The 22,991-nt window shown below is 34.5% G+C and overlaps 1 protein-coding gene across 2 annotated transcripts in view; it reads left to right on the top strand.

Moving 5' to 3' along the window:
• The window catches only part of LOC111513232 (WD repeat-containing protein 91), a 34,080-nt gene extending 11,832 nt beyond the window's left edge, over positions 1 to 22,248 (top strand). Inside the window, exons 4-7 of one of the 2 annotated variants that reach the window (XM_074174436.1) lie at positions 3,948 to 4,259; positions 6,503 to 6,622; positions 12,165 to 12,280; positions 12,335 to 22,248. In XM_074174436.1, the coding sequence (XP_074030537.1) occupies positions 3,948 to 4,259; positions 6,503 to 6,622; positions 12,165 to 12,280; positions 12,335 to 12,649 (863 nt within the window). In that variant the 3' untranslated portion in view covers positions 12,650 to 22,248. Of the gene's footprint in view, positions 1 to 3,947; positions 4,260 to 6,502; positions 6,644 to 12,164; positions 12,281 to 12,334 lie in introns of both variants that reach the window. The other variant, XM_074174428.1, reaches the window with a different exon arrangement.
• The last annotated feature ends 743 nt before the right edge of the window (positions 22,249 to 22,991 follow it).

Raw genomic sequence — 22,991 nt, 5'->3', positions numbered from 1 at the left:
GCCATCGACGGGAACACGACCCGAATACGGGCAGACGCGTGAGGGAAGATATCGTTGACGGTTGTGTTAGTTTTGTGATTCTCGAATAAACTATTTACTACTTAGAGCAGTTGGCATATTTCTTCAGTTACTGTATTTTTAAAGTAAAAATATAAATTACTTGCTGTTACCCGCTCTTGTATTAATGTACAGCCTAAGCTACTCAACCTAGAATCTTGAAATATGCAGGTGGGTTCTTTGTATAAAGTAAATAAGCATCAAGAAAAGGAATCAGAAATATTTCCACCCTCGATTTTCGTCAGTTTCGAAGTTGGAAACCTGAATTTTTGGGTTAATAAAGAAATATTATTACTATTTGTTAAGAATGGTCTGTCACGAAACTTAATATGACAAACCAAATTTCACGCGGGCGAAGCTGCGGGCAACAACTAGTATTGTATAATTGTTATTATGAATAGTGTTCATAGTAGCATTCACCAAGAGGTCTAAAACGGAGGTTCCCGGACCTCTAAAACATCGAGGTGAAGAAATACAAGTGTCGTGGGAGGTTAAATATCTGGGAGTAATCCTAAATTCCAAACACTGGAACCAACACTTGGACAGGATAAAGAGGAAAGCGGAGGTAGCACTGATGCTCGCCAGGCGCACTTATGAAAAAATATGGGGGCTAAAACCAGACGTGGTATATTGGCTATACTCGATGGTGCTTGAACCCATGATAACATACGCATCTCTGGTCTGGTGGCCAAAGATGAACCAGGCGACCGCCATCAACAAACTAGGCAAGGTGCAAAGACTTGCATGTTTGGGAATGACAGGGGCAATGAGAACTACCCCAACAGCTGCATTGGAGACACTCCTGAATCTACCTCCTTTACACTTTGCGATAATGGAGGAGGCCAGGATGGGCCAATTCAGACTGGAAAACTCACCGAACTACAAAACACCGGACCGAATAGAAATTTCGAAACAAATGGAGGAGCACATATTGAATATGTGCACGGACCACATGACACCGAAGTACACCTTTAACACAAACTTCACGGCCAAAATCATAAGCCGTGAAGAGTAGAAGACCATTAGTCATCCCGAAAACATGTTTGGAAAAAATACCTAGTATACAGATGGATCGAAGACCAAACATGAAACGGGAGCTGGAATATACCGAGCGGATAGAAATCTAAACTACAGCTATCCACTAGGACTATACACATCCGTCTTTCAGGCGGAAGTGTATTCTATATTGCAATGTGCAAGGCTTATTGAATTGAGACTTCATAAAAATGAGCGGATCAATATTTTTACAGACAGCAAGAGCGCCCTAGGGGCTCTGACAAACCCGAAGGTGACATCAAAACTGGTCTGGGAATGCCATGAAGAACTGAATGAACTTGCAAACAGGACCAAATTAACTTTTTACTGGGTGCCAGGGCATTCAGGAATCACAGGTAATGATAAAGCTGATGAATGCGCTAGACACGGATCATCAACTTCATATATAAGTCCTGAACCAGCTCTGAGGGTACCAAAACCATTGGTGCGAAACCAGATTAGAACATGGATCAATAAGAAGCACACAGAGTACTGGACAAGAGTACCTGGCAAAAAACACAGTAGAACCTTCATTAGGGAACCGTCCGAGAAAAGAACCGAAGAACTACTTCAAATTAGTAGAGATCGGCTCAGAATAACTACAGGGTTACTAACCGGTCATTATCCACTTAGAGGACACCTGAATAAAATGGGGCTGTACAACGGAGACCTCAGCTGCAGATTATGCAACGAAGGGATAGAAACAGCTCTTCACATCTTATGCGAATGTGAGGCACTGAATCACAGGAGGCAGGCAATATATGGACGTACAAAATTACGTCCAGAAGAATATGACGAACATCCGACACGGAACCTGTACAAACTAGTACAGGGAACGAGACTGATGGAATGGGTGTCATGAGAAGATGGGAGAATAAACGCAGTATTTTCTGGAGACTTGGACTAAATAGACAAGTCAGAGAGCTCCCAAGGTACAAAAAAATGAATAGTGTTATTAACATTCATCAATGGGTCAGTGTATTTATAATCTTAACCATACAATAATCAAATAAACACTATTCGCCATACACAAAATCCAGAGTTTCATGTTTTTTTTTGTTATCCAATCTCATTTGAAATCTTGTATTCTGGACTAAATCAACTATTTCAAAAAGTCTGGATGATCTTGTCAGAGCCCAACTCAGTTGGTATTGCTTACACATATTAGGAGTTTCTCAATGACATATTTGCTTTAAGGAAATTAATAAAAACACTTTTGTGGGAAATTAACAAATCAATTAAAAACCAGAAATATATACTCCTAAACGAGCAACTCGATTTATGTAGGTCTCCACTCTTGCATTTATAAGTTTACCAACTCCTATAATCTTCAATGTTGAATTTTAAAGTTGGCACCCTGGTTCGTTCAACTGCCAGCTTTCAACTACCTGTCCTTTCATCTCACCTGAAAACTCCCAATACTCGTATAATCGAGTTTTCTAATTTCAGTTTCATACTTGATGATGGGGTTAAAACTCGAAACCGATCTTATAAATAAAATTCACAGTGGTAATTAGACTATCAACCTATATTACATATATATATATATATATATATATATATATATATATATATATATATATATATATATATATATATGGATCATGGGGAATTGTTGAATCAATAATTCGTAGGACTATGTATTTTTGTGTAGCTATACTATTTAATATATATTTTTGTTCAAATTGAAAGGGTATATTTTTAGAACAGATTATTTTTGGGAAAGATGAAAGATGATCCACACTCTTCACGAAGATGTGTGGATCATGCAAAAAAGTAACTTTCAGAAACAAAACTGAAACAAAAAGCCCTCTCGAAACAACTACTTTCATAATAAATGTTTGGAGTACACACTGAAAAGGAAAATGGCCAGGGATTTCAAATCATTTTATATCATATTAGACAATGGAAGTCCGAACTAATGAAATTCAGCTATCATTTTGCAAAACATGAAAATTTGTCTTTATCTTGATATGAAAAAAATGACACTCTTCAGTGCATTCATTGAATCCAATTCGATAATATAGGTCAGTCGGTAACCAAGCGGTTCGGCGTGGGTGCTTTGTTCACTCACTCGAATTGACTGCCGTGTTGGTCGGTGGTTCAAGCCCTAGTCTGAAGATCGATCTTCACTTGCTACCGTCTAACCCGTGTTAGGAATCACACGTTAAAAGGTAAGACCTCGTTAATCCTTAGCTCGCACAAGTTTCGACATCTGAGGGTTGTCGTTCGTAGGGGTGCGACAGCTGGTTAACGGAAAAAACAGATTTTACAGATTTACAGAAAATAACAAATACTTCTATAGTACTACTACATAATATATTTTTCATATTTCACTACCGTGGGAAGAATAATATGAAATTGAAGTGATGAATTCAATAACTCTACCATTAATTATCCGCTTTGAATCATAACAGTTTGCTCTTCTGTATAAATATTACTTTCAATTAAAACAAAGTACATAACCCAGTGTGGTAGAAAGAACTAGAAAGGTACATTAACAAACTCAAGTTTTTCCTTCGCACATGCCATATGCAAGTTAAATTGATATTGTAAAACAATTCAACGATAATCCGCTTTATTCCCGTCATTTCAAAACAACAATGATGTCATATATGAAACATATATAATATTTACACATTTTTTCACAAAATCGGTATTCGATAAATATTCGTGCTTATGTTTAACATTGATTTTTGTTCTCTGGTATGATTACGATGACGGAGCGAAAGGCCTAAGCTAAATCAACGTAAAAGAGAAGAAGAAAACATTGAGGTTGAGAATGTATTTGTTTTTATCTGTAGTGTCAGATTTTGAATTCAGTATTCTAATTGAAATCTTGTTATTCTTCATAGAGACACGATCCCTGGAGATAATTATCAATAGGTGTATTTCAAGTAACAACGGTGAACTTCCTCGTAAAATGGCTCACACACAATTTCTAGACGAAATTATACGGGAATATTTATTATTCAGAGGATTTGGTAATACTTTGAAAGCTTTTGATGCAGACTTGAAAGGAGACAAAATGAAGAGCTTCAGGGCTGATAGAATTGTTGACCAAATAATGCATTTCATAAATGTTCACGATTTGGCATCCCTTCGAGAATTTTGGGGACATTTGAACATGCATTTGTTTTCCAAGTTGGAACACAACTTTTTACAAAGTATTTATGGCAGTTATAGTTTTCTGGTAGAGAAGTAAAGGTGTTCCTTCAAATTTTATGAGACAATTTATTATTTACCAAATTTGAGAGATATTCCAGTACCCCAACATTTATCATAAATGAGCAATCCTCAAAATGATTGGAATATCTTGCAGAAAAATTGAATATGACAGCAAATTTCTCAGAAAGTAGGTACTTACATTTTTTGCTATTCATTATGGAACAGTGAAAATCAGTGTATTCCACTTAGCTTTCATAGCTAACACATGATGAAAGTTCGGAGGAAAAAAAGACCATTATCCTGGTTTTAACAATACACACAATGTGAACACTTCTGAATCAAAGTCATTTACATGTGAACAAAACATTTAATAGAAACTGTTTATTCATATGATTGATACAACTAGTTTTATTCCCATTTTTTTAATATTTAAAATATTTTACTGTACGAATGTTGCCAATTAATTTTTATGAATATTGCCACAAATGACAAATCACTGAACAATTTTAAACAATGTATAAGCTTTTCTGTTCAAGGAAATCTATACATACATCAGGGTAAAATTAAGTAGATACTTGTATTATAAGTATTTTTGTTTCTTTCAGGGGAACATTTTTGACAAGTGCCCAATGCCCACTAAAATCGTTAATGCTAAAGCCTAAATATTATCTGTAGCTAGCTCATAGTTATATATGAATAGTTGTTGAGCTGTAGCACTGTTTCCAAAAATTGTTCAAAAATTCGTATCTTATAGAAATAATAACAATAACACACTTGGTTAAATCACCTCACACTTGGTTAAATATAAATAAGGTTTGTTTTGTTCACTCTATTTTTATTGCAGATCTGTTGTTTCTATGGTAAATTATTCGCTCTTTCTGCTCGATCAAAATACATTGAGACGAGACAGCGAATAACTTTTGCTGGGAATAACATAATCTGTTTGCCAACAAAATTCAACTAGACATGCATATACATTGTAAATTATTGTTTCAATTTTCTATTGTCATCATACACTGAGTAAGTTTCTCTGCAAAGTAAAAAGCATTCTGTATTATGTAGTTGTAAGGGGTTGTCTTGAAAGTGTGGAAACTGCAGATCTTTTCATGGTCATTACCTTTCGAGTGTCATAGTTATAAAATATCATTGGAATAAGTTACAAGACTACTCTAGAATTCATTTTGAATTTGAGAGTGCTTTATAACAAAAGAAGATGTTTGGAAAACCATATATTTTGAAGCACACCCACTAACACTAAAATGTAAATGATTAGATTAGATTTTTTATTGGTCAAGTTATTATACCTTAGTGCTATGACAAGTCAATAATGTGTAAAATAAGTGTAATTTACAATTAAAATTACCAAAAAGGAGTAGGTGGTATATAAGAATTGTATATGATACAAGCACAAAATAAAGTAAATAAATATATGAATGTAAATATAAAGATACATAGAGACAGTACCTACATTGACGATAGTCACTCTGTAAAGCTGAGAGATGTTTTTTCAGTTTCCATTTGAAATTAGCGAGGTTTGCATTTTTCATTGATTGGGGCAGTGAGTTGTACAATGATTGTTCATAAAATGATAGAGAATTTTGGAAATTGACAACTTCAATCTCCACTTGGAATTTGTGTTTTTTTTCATGACTTCCTCTTCTCAAAGTATCTCATATATCAAGAAGTAAAAATGAGAAACGTCTTCATAAGTTTCAAATGCACAAAAGAATTTGTACTCACATGATAATCTCTTGAACACATAATATTCAACTATTTTTACAGTCACTCATATTGAATAACATAGTTTTATATGAAAAGTATCCCATTATTTTCAACAATTGACTTTGAAGAAATTTTCGGTTGGTAAATATTGGAAATTGATCTATTATCGTATGTGCGCAAGTCGGTCTCATTTAAACCTCAACACTGTCAGATTATCCAGCTAAATGGAATCTGAATCACAGTTAATAGGGATGATATACTTTCAGTGAGAGTTTTCCCTGCTCCATAATTCACTAGTATATAGCTCTTATGAAGACTTTGAAGGTGAAAGCAATATTTTTAGTTCACTTGATAATCCCAACTTCTTTCCTCAAGTCTCAACTTTTTTGAAGTCTGAAGTAGAACAAAAAATAGAGTGCGGTCCTCCTACTGCTTCATATTTCGTTGACATTGAAGGAACATTCTTGTTTCTCTCAACGTGCAAATTGTTTGAAACGTAATTTATAATTGATTCTTCCAGGTGTTAAAAAACTCGAGAATGCTGTATTGAAAATGTACTTGGTTTCTGCAGTTACAAACAATAAACCAGAAAAAATGATAGAGTTTTTTATGAAAATGACACCGGAATTGAAAAACCAGAGTGAGTGGCAGGATTGGTTTGGTAATTATAATTTTTTATCATGAAATACCATCATCAAGTATCTGAGACACAAATGAATATTTTGAATATTTACAAGGAGAGAGAGAAAACTGATTATCTAAGGAAATTTTCTTTTTGTGAAAGTAATCTTTACCGATCTTCTTTAAGAACTAACATACTCATTTCCCTGATTTCCACTATTACATACTATAAAGACAATTTTTAAATGAACAAGCTGAACTAATGTTAGGTGGTGCAATTACCATGTCCATAGTTAGTATGATATTTAACGCTTTCTTAGAATATGCCAACAATACTGTTGTATATTTTCTAGCGAAACTCAAAGTAAAGTATGATAGGTACAGTAATCATTAAAATCTCATCAATGTAACTTATGACCATGTTTACACAAACATCTAACATATAAGAAACATACAACATTTCTCAAATAAAACTAAATCCACCTTCTGCGCCATAGGAGATGGATCTGACTTATTAGGACTTATTGGACTTATTAGGTAACTAATAACAAACAAAATACTTTCAGGCATGTTTTTGACCTCAGTTGTGCATTTGACTGAGTAGGTCACAAACTATTAAGTACTGATGAAAATGAAAGAAATGGGAATACAAGGTAAACCATGAGTGGGCGGGATCATATCTGTTGAATCATTCATTTCAATCATTTCCTGAATGATGAATGTTTAAATCCACCACTTTAGGTGTATCTCGGGGTGTGGTTATTGGGTCCCTATGCTATCGCTCCTATAAATAATATTACTATCACTTCCTCGTCGGGACTAAGACTGTGTTCTCTCCGCAACTCAGCAGTAATTCATACAAAAAAGGAGAAATTTAAACGTGTATTATCTCCCACCCTCCTAATTATTCCAGTCCAACCCACCTTTCCGCGAACAACCTTGATTTCACTGTCTTCTTCAGTATCATTCTTCTTTGCTTTCAGTACATTCTCGAAACATGATAGATAAGCATGCCCCCCTTAATTGTCAGGGCCGCACTTAACAATTTACAGCGATAGTTGAAATTCATTAAAAAAAATTGTCACTATAAAGGTGGTGGTGTAACACACTGTCCGCAGACTCTGCGGTGCGCTTAAATATACTGTATGGAGAGATAACATTGATCCGATCCCGCTCCACAATAACGCCCGTCCGCACGTTTCCCAACTCACCATTCTAAAATTGAACGAATTTAGCGTCTAAGTTCTGCATCACCCATTATACACCCCAGACCTCTCGCCAACAAACTACCATCTTTTCAAGCACTTCGATAAATTTCTCACTGGTCAAATCTTCGCCAATCAGGACCAGGCAGAAACGGCCTTCATCTACTTCATCGAATCCCGAACACGCAATTTTTATGCTGGCGGAATTGTGTTAGGTTAGCAAAAGTGCATTTATCCAAACGGCACTCATTTCGATTGAATTAAATAAGTATTTACTGACATGTTACAGTTTAAGGTAAACTCATAAAAACGGACAAAACTTTCGAAACAACCAAATATATGCAATTTCTACCAAAATTATGTCTGGAGTTTTTTCCCAACACCAAATCGTTATTTTTACACCTCGACACGTGTTTCGATCACCAAGTGATCATCTTCAATCATCTTCAAGAGGAAGATAAAACTTCCTCATCTACAATCATCTTCAAGAGGAAGATAAAACTTCCTCTTGAAGATAATCACTTGGTGATCGAAACACGTGTCGAGGTGTAAAAATAACAATTTGGTGTTGGGAAAAAACTCCAGGAAGTTTTATCTTCCTCTTGAAGATGATCACTTGGTGGTCGAAACACGTGTCGAGGTGTAAAAATAACGATTTGGCGTTGTGAAAAAACTACAATAATATTCATTACTACACTAAAGGTTCCAAACAGTACATCATAAGTACAAAAATATGTCATATAATTCCAATCCTTATTTCATTAAGACAACAAATCTAATGAAGTTCTTGATAAAATGAAATTCCTGGGTTTAATGCTAGATCCAAAGTTCACTTGGACACATGAACAAAGTAACAACAAAAATAAGTTTTCTTTTTTATCTGAAATATAAAAGACAAAATATTTCCCCATGGACTGAAGCTCCTATACCAGTGGTCGCCAACCTGTCGATCGCGAGCTACCGGTAGCTCGTGGAGGCAATTCTGGTAGCTCTCACAACGATTTTAATTTAAAAAATACAAACTGCAAAAATCAGAGAAGCTTCCGAAAATTCCACAAAAAAAATTAATTGTCATAATATTAAACATAAACAGCGGCAACGTTGCGGTGAGCGATCTGTCGCTGACGCCAACAAGCTAGAATCGGCTAGAACCGACCAGCCGGACCAGCGCGTTAGTGCGTTAGTTATCAAAAAGCTGGAGTTTTGGGAACAAAACCTAATTAACAGCGATGCCAAGCATTTTCCTATTCTTTCAGAAAAAATATCTCAAAATCCATTAGAACCCTATGACAACAAATATCATGTAGAAATAATTTCTACCCTTAAGAATAACTTCAAAATTTTTTTTAAGGATTTCAATGAAATGGCTTTAGTAGCGCAGTTTGTTGTTTCACCCTTTATGGAAATTGATATCCAACAGTTTGCAACTTGTGTTATGCAGAACTTTGGCGAAGACATCGCTGCAACAGAAATGGAAGTCATTGAGTTTCAAAATGATTTAGCCTTAAAATCGTTAGTCTCAAGTACTGAATGTATCTGGCCTATTGTAAGTAAAGACAAATATTCAGTTCTATGCCGTGTTGCCTTGAAAGTGAAAACATTATTCAGTTCAACCTATTTGTGTGAATCTTCTTTTTCCAATATGAAGTTTATTAAGAACAAATATCGCAATCGACTTACAGATGAACATTTGGATAATTGTATTCGAATGGCTGCATCAGATTATACTGCAAACATTAAAAAAATCATCGATGAGTCTGAGTGTCAGCCTTCTTATTGAACGTGCTTTTTTATTTTTCAATGTTTATGTTCATGATAGTGCGTTACTTTTTTGTTGTTACCTATTATTAACTATTTGTCATACGTGACATGCCGTTGTGGCTGGATAAAAGTTTGTGTTTATTTTTCAAACACCTTCGTTTGATAGGTAGGAATGTAGCTATGAACAAGTACCTACTAGTAATATTAGTTATTTTGTTATTAGTTTATTACTAGTACCTATGTATTATGTATTACCAGTTAAATAGTAAAATAAATACATATAATGATAAATTAACTGTGGATTATTTCATTTACGTTGCGTTACGTGGCTTCCGTGTGGGTAGCTCGCTGTTTATTCCAAAATTAACAAAGTAGCTCAACACATTGAAGAGGTTGGCGACCACTGTCCTATACTATGGCTTGATGCAGTCTATTCTTCAATATTGCCTAATATTCTGGAGCTTATCAGAAAATATCAACACAGTTTTTACAGTTCCGAAAGTAATACTACGAGTCAAACATAAAATGTCGCCAGCATTTTCACGTGATTCTGTCTTTGAAAAAAAAACATTTCAACTCTACTAAGTATATACAGTGCATTTCTTTAATGCCCCCCCCCTTTAATTTTTTGAACGGGTCAATTAAAAGTTTGAAATTCAGGATAATGAAATTAATGTATAAATATTTTATTTTGAAGTGAAATTGACAGATGAAACTTTCAAGATGGCGACTGGACGCCATCTGGGGAAAAAATTTAATGGAAAGGGGGGTCTTGTGACACATATTTTTGAAGCTCCTGACAATGCTCCACAACCCTAGAAAATAATGTCAATATCTTCAACTACTACAAAATGGAGGAACTTGTAATAATTCCCTGAATACATTGACATTTAACTACATGATATGAGGTAATAAGCTTGAGGTTAGTTCAGAAGTTGCTCTAAATGGTTGCCTTGAACTTCTTAACATATGAACAGCTTATCCGATATTTCACGCCGAACATTTTAGAACACAGTAACGTCAATATCTACAAATATTTATAATTCTCTGCCATATATCCAATATTGAAGCAGGTTCAGTTTCGTACACCTTTTGCTTCAAATAGCCACATAAAAAAAGTCCAAAGGTGTTAAATCTGTCGAGCGGGCTGGCCATTCTGTTGGACCTCGACGACCAATCCAACGACCGAGAAAAGTAGTATCCAAATAGTTACTTACTTGTTTGAAATAATGTGGTGGTGCTCCATTTTGTTGGAATACAATATCCATATCGAATTCATTAGGATTCGCTTCGACGATTTCAGTGATGAGAGGGTCAACAGTAGTTTCCAGCATATTCAAATACAGTTCCCCTGTTAAATTTTGATCAATAAATAGAGGTCCTACAATATGGTTTCCCAATATTCCTGTCCAAACGTTAATTTTTCTGGATATTGGGTATGTGTTTCCCGGAAAACGTGAGGGTTGGTGTCACTCCAATAACGGCAATTTTGTCTGTGAACATTGCCGTTTAAAAAAATGTACATTCGTCACAAAAAAAAATATTGTGGAGATAGGTAGAATGCCTTGCAATGGTTTCCGTCATGATTTCGCAAAATTCTGTTCTTCGATCAGGGTCATCTTCAGTTAATTGGTGTACCATTTAAATTTTGTATGGATGATACCTATTCCTCTTCAAAAGTCTCCACACAGTAGAAGGAGACACCCCACAAACATTCGCGACGGAATAAGTAGACTGTTCAGGATTTACTACCATCTCATCAATTATTTGCACCTTCTGTTCTTCCGGAATGGACGGATGACCTGGGGGCTTTCTGTTATGTACACTACCGGTAGTTGTGAATTTGGATACAAGTTCCCTCAAATATTTTCTACAGATAGGACGATTCGGAAAACGTTCATTGAAAATCCTTTCGGTCTCGTGATAGTTACGCGTCGCACCGTAAATGAAAATAGCTTCAATTATTTCTTCCAATGGATGAGAATTGACCATTTTAGAGATTGTTGACGTGGTACCTTTCTACTAGTAAAACCGAAAACTAAATAAGAATATTCCAACTGAACAATGATGTTCATTGTCGTAATGACATTTTTTGTCGTTTTTATAAACAAAAAATAACTTAACACACCTTGTCGGGTTGTTGGAATTGCCATATGACAGATAAAAAGGAATATTTCTGGAAATATCGATATTAATGTGTTCATCTTCAGGAAATTATTAAATGTTCCGCCATGTTGTAGTAGGTGAAGATATTGACTTCATATTCTAGGGTTGTAAAGTATTCGTCAGGAGCTTCAACTAGGATAACATCGGTTTCTAAATACACATGTTATTGAAACAGGCTAAACTTTTGAAACAACCTGATAGTAACGTCGGTTATTAGAAATCCTCTATTCAAGTATTGCGTAATCAAAATACTAACACTGTAAATTCTTGGTTTCAGTTAATCGATTTCAATATTCTAAGGTTAATATATTGTATGAAAATTGGGGGATACTCGTTAAATAAATAAATATTGATAATTAATATTAATAATAATAATATTCATTTTGTCGTCAAATCTTACAACAGATATTGAGTGATTATGTTTTTTAGCTCTACCCTATACGAAAAATCCAGATGAAAACAAAACATTTGCACTTTACTTTACTAAACAGTGGCAAGATACTCTCCTGTTATCATTAACCAATTTCTTTGCAACCGTTATCCAGGTAAAGACATAATATTGGCTCAAAAGTTATTATTTATTCTTCTTCTCATTTTAGCATATGCCGATGCCAACTCTGATGAATTACACAGAAGATGCTCAAAAAATAACTAAGCTTCAGGAGCGTAATGAATCGTTGAAGAAACGTTTAGTCCTGTTACTTGATAGAGATCCTAAAGATGACTTGAAGCCTTGTGAAGTAGATCCTCCCAGACAACTGATGGATGATTTCTTTTGTATTGCTCCGGAAACTGTAGGCGAAACTCAGGCGAGAGGTTTCAGGAATTTAATTCGTAACATGAGTGCAAGCCCAATATTGGGGAAGAAAGACAATTCTGGTACCAAGAAAAAGTCTGGTGCCGGCAAGTCATGAAATATTGGAAAATATCAATTTCATCTCCACCAACAGTCAATAACTTGTGTGATGATTGTGTGTTGTGTTGTGTTATAGAAGTGATGTCTGAATGTATGAGATGTGAGATGTTACTGTAGGTTATTGAGTACCTGAATATCAACTCAAAATTTCATTTTGATACCACTTGGTGTCTCCCATCTCATGATTATCTAACTCATTGAAGGAATTACCATGTCATTTCCAGTATGACGAAATCACTTTGCCAGCAATCGTTTACCTTTTCAGCACCAAAAGCTCACAGTTGCCTACCTGAAGATATGAAAAAAGTCAATTCCTATACATTTTTCAGAAAAGCATTCAAAAAATTAATTTGTGATTCTTTGAGATCATTTGTTATTGAGAGAAAATATGAAAGTAACAATATCATAATTGTAATGATCTTATATAAGCTTGAAGTTAGCAGTAGCGATTATATTTTTAAAAATATCTCATTTCAATTTAGTTACTTTTGTGCAGCCCCTCATGACTCACTTGTAATGAAGTTTATATTTTCGAATAAGTCTATACTGATTATTCATTCAAAAACTGCTATGAATTTCATTATCACCTTCAAACAAACGAAAAACTTCTATTGGACATTTATTTATATGGTACATTGTATTTCATTTTCATTTAATTGTTGCGTGTTATACCCATCTCGAAACAAGTGTTAACTCACTTATCGAGTTAAATCAGTTGAACAAATGATGTAAAATTATTATTATTATTTTATTATCATCACAAGAAACTCACATTCCTTTTTTGTCTAGTCCTAAATTGATATTTATTAGTGAAAATGTTTCCAAAATTGGTATATGAATATTAGATATTATAGATGGTGTTGAAACGATTAAGTATTCAAAATTTTTTCTGTAGTTTCGCAGGGTGTTTCAATATTTTACATTCCAAAAAATCACCTGGACAGCTTATTACTAGAAATTCTCCTAATTCCATTCAACATATCTTATCAAGAGTCTATTGAGTATATTTGTAATTTGACCTCAGAATAATTATTGTTTATATTCAAAATAAAAGAAGTGTAGATTGTCCAGATATTTCCTTGGGATACAAACTAGAAGAAAGAATATTAAAGTAGGATAGGTTAGGTCCAAAGTGAGTGAGTCTATTCAACCCCCACCGCAACCCGCAAGGGTTTATTATGGCTCACACCTCTTCACACTCAACCAAATAAATCCAGCTTCTTAACGAAGCCGATTAGTTTGTACGGTGAGTGGTCTTTCAGGTCAGATGGTAAGAGTATGGCTCTGCCAAACTCTAAAAATCCGATTCGGTCCCCAGCGGGGCAGGCACAAAGTATGTGCTCTGCTGTTTCAACATTTTCCAAACAGAGGCGACACACACTGTCTTCCTACAGTCCGAGTATCTGCATATGATGATTCAGATGACAGATGCAGTGAGAAGGTCTGTTAGATATCCTAGTTCATCCCTTAGTCCAACAACTGTTTGGTATCTAGCTTCAAAGGGTGAATAAACGCCTTGGGAAGCATAAAAATATATGAAACAACTACTTCACCATGCGGTTATTGGTTTATACAAAATTTACTTGTTCATCAAAAATTCGTGATAGAAGCTGAAACAGATAGCATTCTTCGGAGCCTCCTAATAAATGAAAGAATTTTCTGATATAGAATGCCACTTACAAAAATAACTTTTACTCTCGAGATTCGCCTAGCCTAGGATTTTAGATGAAAACACCCCATTTCAATTCTCCTACTGTAACTTGAAAAACATAGAGTTGTATATTGCCATTGCTCATTACAGTGTAGCGCATATACATTTTGCACCACAATAAAAAACGTTTCAAGGTCAGACACAAATAATAATGTTGTAAATTATGCCCGAAAGATAATAACGCCGGCCGCCGATGGTAGCCATAAACCAGGCGTGAGTGGCTAAGAGCGCGCGATGATTCCCCGCCAATCGAGAAACAGCGAGAGTAATGTTACCGACTTTGATAGAACTTCGGAGAAATTTCGACAACATTCGATTACGATATTTAAAGGCTAGCCACGAGGATATCGGGACAGTCAAGTACACAGTGAAGTGGACGTTACAGTGCGGTACGCGAAAAGATCTAGTAAGGCGATAGACATTCAAATAATAGTAAAATTTTTAGTTGAAGTAAATTGATGGATGTAGCCGTTACTACGTGATAGGAAATCATAATGAAGAAAAGAGAACTGAAATTTTCTATGTTTTTTACCACTTTTATTTGTAACCAACGTTACTGCAGTTTCGTCCTATAAGGACATTTTCAAACTTATACATTTAATGTCCTCATAGGACGAAACTGCAGTAACGTTAGTTGCATATAAAAGTGATGAAACTTATACATTTGATGTATAAGTTTGAAAATGTCCTTATAGGACGAAACTGCAGTAACGTTAGTTACAAATAAAAGTGGTAAAAAACAGAAAGTTTCAATTCTCTTTTCTTCATTATGATTTCCTACCACATAGTAACGGCTATTAATTTAAATATAAATTCTAATTGTATATTTATGATATGATGTTCCTCTATTTGGATTATATTTTCCCCCTAATAATTCATCTTTGATCAATTTCTGTTGTGATGGTCCTCAGAAATATATAAGAAATGTATTTGAAAATTCTTCAGTTTGTCAATTCTTTTTCTTTGTTACTAAACCACAACAATGCCACGTCTTATAGTTGTTGTATTCAAAGTGAAATAAAGTTAAGTTTGATTATTCAGTGTAGTCAATTATTGGTGAACCTACGGGGGAACACGTAACATTTGGTGTGAGAAGTGAGATAAATTAGTACCTCCTTTTCTGTTGGCATACAGGAGCTCCCAACATGACGCGACAGGTTATACACCATCTATGTTGTTAACTGGTAGAGAACTGAAGCTTCCGATAGATATATATTGTGGCAGTCCTTTCGATGAATCTCAAGAGGTACCTCTTTCAGAGTATGTAAATGACCTGAAAGAGAGACTGGAAATTGTACACGAATATGCCAGGACCAAATTACAGCGTTCCAGCGACAGAATAAAGATAAGATTTGACAAAAAGTCATTGCCAGGGAGCTTCAAGGAGGGCGATGCAGTGTGGCTTTACCAACCCCAACGTCGGAAAGGTTTGTGTCCAAGTTGCAGAGACCATGGCAAGGGCCTTATTTGGTAACCAAAAAGATAAACGATCTGGTGTACAGAAACCAATTGTCACCCAGAAGCAAGCCTAAAGTTGTCCACATAGGGAGGCTGAGTCCTTACATGGATCGTGATGTCCCCTTTTGGAATGTTGTTCGGGGTGAACAACCTCAGGGACGTGGGTAGTGTTCAAATAATAGTGAAATATTCAGTTGAAGTGTTTGCTGTATTTAAAGTGAAATAAAGTTAAGTTTGATTATTCAGTGTAGTCAATTATTGGTGAACCCAAGGGGGGAAAACGTAACAATAATAATAAATTTGCTTCATTGACTGAAGAGCAATCTTCTTGACAAAGCTGAGGACAATGATAATGTTGAGTGACAAAATTAAGAGTTATTTTATTTATTTATGCACGGGTTCAAAACCCATTTTACTCAATAACAATAAAAAAAATACAGAATAAATGAAAGGCATTTTGCAACAATACAAAAATACGAATAAAAAAGCCTAGAAAACAATATAAAACAATTCAAAGTTTGAAAATACAATACAATAATCGAAAACATCACAAAAAAACGTTCTCAGAAACTACATATTCCACTCCGAATTCAGCTGCCTTTAAAACTCAGATGCAGAAGTGAAGAAAACAAAGTCCGTTTTTTGCCGCTCTTGAAGGAACTGATTAGTTCTGCAGTGTGGTAACTGTATTTCTAGTGAGGTTAGGAGAGGCTGAAAGTCCGATCCTAGATAGCAATGAGGGACAGTGAACAATTCCATTGATAGTATTAAAGAATATATTTAAGTCTTCATCGTATCTTCTGTTAAGGAGTGTTTAGAGATCGGTGAGAAAATGTAGTTGTGGATAATTGTATATGTAGTTCTCGAGGGTAATTCTGAATTTGAACGCAACCAATCTTAGGAATTTTCTCTGAACTTGTTGTAACATATGGATGTGACTTACAGAAGATATATATCAAGATGAGTTGTTACCAATGAGCAATACATAATTTTTAGGCATTTGATATCAGTGAAGTCCGAGATGCATCTTAGGAAGCCAAGCATTTTGAGAGACTTATTAAGAGTGGCTGATATGTGGGGTTTAATCGAAAGTGAGTTGTCAAGAAGTAAACCCAAGTCTTATTTCCTTAACATTATTGAGTGGGACTTGATTTATAGAATGGAATTATGGAATGGCATTTATGTGTATTGAGTTCCATACCATCGATAGAACACCAAGTGGAAGTTATCATCATAAAACTCTCACAAACTATAATATGGTATATCAAGTAAAAAAATATTCAGTTACTTTTCTGAACTCTGCAGTTTATTATGCATTTCAAATTATTTGGTAGATGGTTATACATCTTAAGATTGTTAAACACAAGTGGATTTTTAATCAGGGTAGATGAGGGAACAGGGAGGCATAAATTTAAGTTTGGCGTGTGGTATGATTAAAAAAAAAGAGAAAAGTTCTGGTCTTTGTTCATTTAATAGACAAACACACCAAAATTAAGATAGCACACAGTGTGAAGATTTGTGAGCAATAAACAAAGGCCGGCAAAAGAATCACTTGGCATGACCTCACAGAGAAATATTAATGCCCTATTCTGAAGAATAGACACTGTTAATTCAACCAAACACTTTAACTAAAACTTCAATTAGTATTCAAATGTCTATCGTCTTATCAAATCGATCTGTACCGCACTATCACTTTTGACTACAGCATGCACCAAACGTGGTGGCGAGCCCGCCCCCATTCGCACAAACTCATTTTCAGTGTAACCTTCACTACAGCTCTTGCAAGACATACAAATGCTCTGTACAGAGGCGTATCATTACTTGTCCTCCAATGCTGTTGGCGTTTGCCATTGTCTGAATAATTTGTGTTGTTTCTGAAAAAATTTAATCGCCTGACAAAAAAAACAGTCACCAAGAGTGTATCATTATTTGAATTGAAGGGGTTATATTTTTAGGAGTGATTAATTTTTTGGGAAAGAAAGTCCATCTGATACAAAAAAAGGGATGAGAGAATCTTCCAAAGAAAGGAAGGAAGTAATCAATTTGAAACTCTATACATGAATGTGTAGATCATGCAAAGAAGTAACTTTCAGATACAAACTGAAAGAAAGTCCTCCTGAAACAGCTACTTTCATATAAACATTGAATTATCTGAAAGTTACTTCTTTGCATGATCTACACATTCATGTATAGAGTATCATTATATACCATTTCAATGAATTATACTATTACCTATGTCATGTTACATTCGCTACCCTGATCAAAACTAATTATAGCAACGACACTGGCCGGCAAGGGGCTTATTTTAATTCAATTTAGTTAGGAGAGTTTATACCTGCGCGATCGCTCGTCATCACTATTGGCGCTTGCTATATCTGACTTGATTCTATCGATAGGCGAGTGGGAAGCGTTTATATATGGTAATCGAAGGCGGTGGAAAATTCGCCGGAATTCCATCGAAGCCGGTGTCATTATTCTCGAAGCAACGCCACGTCTAAAATGGTCGCTAGCACACGTCTAGTTAGATGTGGTCTCAGTCACGTCACAATTGATTTATGGCTACCAGCGGTGGCCGGCGTTATTTTCTTTAGGGCATGATTTACAACAATAGTTGTAGCAGCACTCATTCCTAGTTCGTTAGATGTTATCCTCACTGCATAACATAAAACGAGAGTTTTCTGTTGAGCTACAATATTTAATCATCAAATTTCAACCTATTATCAGTAAAAATCCCAAGAAGGCTGTTGCATAACGTGCTCAGTAACACTCACGTTCGAAGTTGAGAGATTGTCACCGATGCCACAATTAAAAGACAAAATATTTGTCTTTGATATATCAAATGCTAATAACCTTGCAATACTTGTTATGGTATAATGAAAACCCATTCATACTCGAACCAATATTCACGTGATTTAACACATTCCAGTATAATATACACAGAAAAACTAAGAGCCTTTTCAAAATAGTATATTTGGAGGGGTCTCATGTCTCTTAATCTCTTTAATATTTTTTCATTTAGTTATGTTAGGAATGATTGATTCTCCATTGAAAGCCATTTGAAAATGCTGCAGTACTGATCATCCACCAAACGAAATAATCGGCTTTATTTAGAAGCTGAACTTATAAAGTCGAGTTTGAACTGGTATGAGCCACAATAAACTCCTACGAATTTGCTTTGAAGAGTCTTTTTTGTGTGTCTTCAAGAGTGCATTAGAAATGAAAACTAGTTATGTAAAAGAAAATGAAAAGTAGGCTCAGAGTTCAAGTCATCATTTACATTATATTCAAGTAGTAGATTCCAAAGAGGTAAACGTTGTTAGGGTGTAGCACTCCTATGATCATATTCCATATTGGCTCTAATTGCGATGAGATGGTACATTTCTTTGCGAAAAGGCAAATTATTTGTTTCAGTTGACAGTTATCACCGTTTATACAATTTTTTCATTGAGATATTTGCAAATATATCTACTAGTACAGATTTAATCACTAAGTCGTCTCCTGATGACAAAATTTTTGATCTCATTATTTTTGTTCTGGTGAACGAAAAGTGTTCACAGTAGATTCATTTCACGGCAGAGGTGACAAAATATACTTATCAAGTATAATTAGAATAATTTGTTATTAGAAAGTGTGATATTATTGATCACTATGTAGATATGTATATTTAAACAAATAAATTTTATAGAAAATCATAATTTTTCAAAACGAATAATTCTCTTTTTTTTTTCTCATTTACTATTCAACTCATATACAGGATATATGATGGATTTGGCTGATACTTGATGAAAATCCATAACTAACACAGACTTTATTGTGAGATTTTAACTAAACAGTATTACAAAAACGCAACATGTGTTTCGCCATACAATGACTTCTTCAGTTCAGACGTGTCTTTACTGTAAAGACGTGTACAAATTAACCCCCATCCCAATTTCCAAAGTTAACTTTTTGAGAATTTGACGACGAAGGTCTTTAGTTTGTCGCTGTCGGTATCGATTGTTTTTTTTTGTGTCAACGCTGGACAGCGCGTTTTCTTCACCAGAAGAGAGATGAGGAAATAGCATTACTTCTTTTTCAAAGGAGGAACTCTGAAGTGAAATATAAATTGAATCGTTTGGAAAATTGGGTAGGTGTTTATAAGGGTTGCTTTTCTTTTCTCTCTTCAATGCTCTTTCGAACCCCGATAATTTGGAGATGTACACCCACTGAAAGAGTCGTCAGACTCAGATTTATCTAAAGTCATATCTTCATTTTTTTAACGAAAACATTGTTATTTAGCAACATCATGAGAGCAACCATCATGGTTGCTCGATTGATATTGCTTAAAAAAAAACAAAGTTTGAGTTTTGAAAAATGGACATTTATCTGGAAGATTTACAGTTCGAGTAGTATTAGTAATGATTATTTCCTGAAATCTTCTCAGAACAAAATATCATTGACTGAACTGTATTATTCAAAAATTGGATTTCATTGTTGAAATTTATTGTGCTTCGACATGAGAATGCAGATCCGTTACCCGAGTCACCCAACCCATCTGAAGCGGCTAGATGCATCAACTTCACATCGCGTATTATTTTCAATTTCAAAGAATTTGCTACTATTCAGTTATAAGTGTAAATTATGTATTATTATTACGTTTGTAGACAACAAAATCCCCACATGTACATTTTTTTTTTCGGTACAATAGATATCATAACGTTGCATTCAATGCAAATTTATTTAGTATCTAAATAATTGACTATATAGCCGAAGTTAGATTCAACTATATAGCACAACTGGAACTTGAAAAACAAGTCTTCTATTGAAATTAATTAGTTAAGTATAACTTTGGCTAGGTTGAGTTACAGGTTAGATTGTGTCTTCATCAACTGGCATTTGTTATACCATGTGCAAAGTATAGCTGTAAGGAGATTGCTGTCTACAGACGAAGGTTTCACACTTTTTCAATAGAAAGTGGAATCTGAGGCAAAATACGTGTTCCACTGAAGATTATTGTTGAAGTACAAAAATAATTTATTTATTGCTTTGGACATGTTTTGATATAATCTAAAAAAATTCGTAGAAATGATAATTGTCAAAATATAAAAAGAGAATAAGCTGTTTGAAAAACTCAAAAAGATATCAGCGCAACTATTCTGGAGGCACCAATGTACAAAGTGGGCCAAAATGGACACTATTAAAGGGAAACTCCTGGTTTCAAACTAGATAGATGAAAACTAATGGCTGTGTCTGGGGGTCAAATTTTATGACAAATCTCATGGTGAAAACCGCATATTTATCATCGTTTCTGAGTTACAGCATCTTTTTCAAAAATGTGCATTTTCGAAAAGTTGCTCTAACTTTTTCCTATTGAAAATTTCTTATTTCCATACCACACAACATGAATAAATCATAAATTGATGGATGTAGCCGTTACTATGTGGTAGATCATGATGAAAAGAGAAATGAAAATTTCTGTGTTTTTACCACTTTTATTTGTAACTAACGTTTCTGCAGTTTCGTCCTATATATTGACATTTTCAAACTTAAATAATAAACTAAGAATGATTCATTACATTCGCTAATATATACCATTCAGGTACTTGATTGAGATTTACAGTTCACAATGCGCATGTGCCAATTTAAAAACCGGAGAGTAAATTAAATCGATTTGGTCATTTAACAGGTTGCACCCGCAATGTTTATGCTTGTGAATTTCCAAGGATTCTAAATAATTGAGTTTGCAACCCTTCCTTGCATAGTGCAGAATTTCCGTATCGTTTAGATTCGGAAACTTGTGGTTGTATGCCAAGGAATGGTTTGAAAACGTCGAATCATTTTTTCCCAGTCTGAAGGACCTTTCATGTTCAGCATACCGTTTTTGGAAATTTCGTCCGCATTGTCCCACATAAACACTATTACACTCCGGACATTTAAGCTTATACTCCCGATTTTTCCAACTTGTCGACCTTATCTTTGGCATTGAAAAGAAAATGAGATAACATGGCATGTGGTCTGAATGCTACTTCCACATTGTTTTTTCTGAAGAAACCTGCGATAATTTCTCTTTTTTTTCCAAAATATGTTAGCGTTACCCATTTCTTGATTTCTGGTTGTTTGACCTGAGGATATATTAATCTGCAAGTGAATTTCCGGCTTTGTTTCCTGACCAACTAAGTTAAGTCATTACGTAAACGTAATCCATATCAGCCATTTCCTCATTTGTGTATGCCATTTTAATAACAAGTAAATTATTAAAGTAACAAATTAAGAACAGAACAACAACACACAATTAGTATTAATTCAATCCAGAAAATTCACAAACTGACAGCGTCATACCAATTTAATTGTCACTATCGCTAATATCGACCTACTAGATAGATTAGTTTTGTATTTTCGCATTTATGACAATGTATCTCTGTAGTTGTTCATAAAATAATTGTTTGCTGCGAACTGGTTTATTTTGGGACACCCTGTATATTTCTGAGTATATGTAGTCTTTTTCATTTTCTTTTTGTTGACATTATTTCACTCTATGTTGTCTATAGTCGGCATATTTTTGAAATAAAGATTATTATTATTATTACAAATGAGAATTTCACATGAAACGAACGTACTATTTATTCTTTAAAAATATTCTTTTGTCTTTTGCATGTTGCCTTGCTCATTTATGAGCACATGATATTAGTCAATGATATTTGAAAAAAAAAATCCAACAATAGAATCAATATCATACAGAGTGTGTTTAATGAATACTTTGTCCAGTATTTATGGTTTCTGATTAATATGTTATTTATTCTATTGTGCAATTTGTATAATATTTCAATGAGTATTGGGACAAATATAATTCAGTGTATCAAAAGAATACCGAGTTCAGTATCACTGTACAATATTCCAATAGATATTGAAATCAATATTGTAGTGTGTATTGAATGAATACTGAGTTCAATATTGATGATTTCTGAATCATTCATACACATTGTATGAAATGAATGCCGAGTTCGACGTTGATGATTTCTGAATCATTCATACAGAGTGTATGAAATGGATACCGAGTTCAGTTTTGATGATTTCAGAATCATATGTTATTTTATTGTGCAGTTGTACAATATAGTTATATGTATTGAAGTCGATAAGTATCATACAGAGTGTATGAAGTGAATACTGAGTTCAGTATAGACGATTATTGAAT

Source organism: Leptinotarsa decemlineata, unplaced genomic scaffold, assembly GCF_025532065.1.
Source record: "Leptinotarsa decemlineata unplaced genomic scaffold, Ldec_3_MD MMD2_P_RNA_scaffold_12, whole genome shotgun sequence".
Classification (NCBI taxonomy): domain Eukaryota; kingdom Metazoa; phylum Arthropoda; class Insecta; order Coleoptera; family Chrysomelidae; genus Leptinotarsa; species Leptinotarsa decemlineata.
This window is presented reverse-complemented; position numbering and strand designations above follow the sequence as displayed.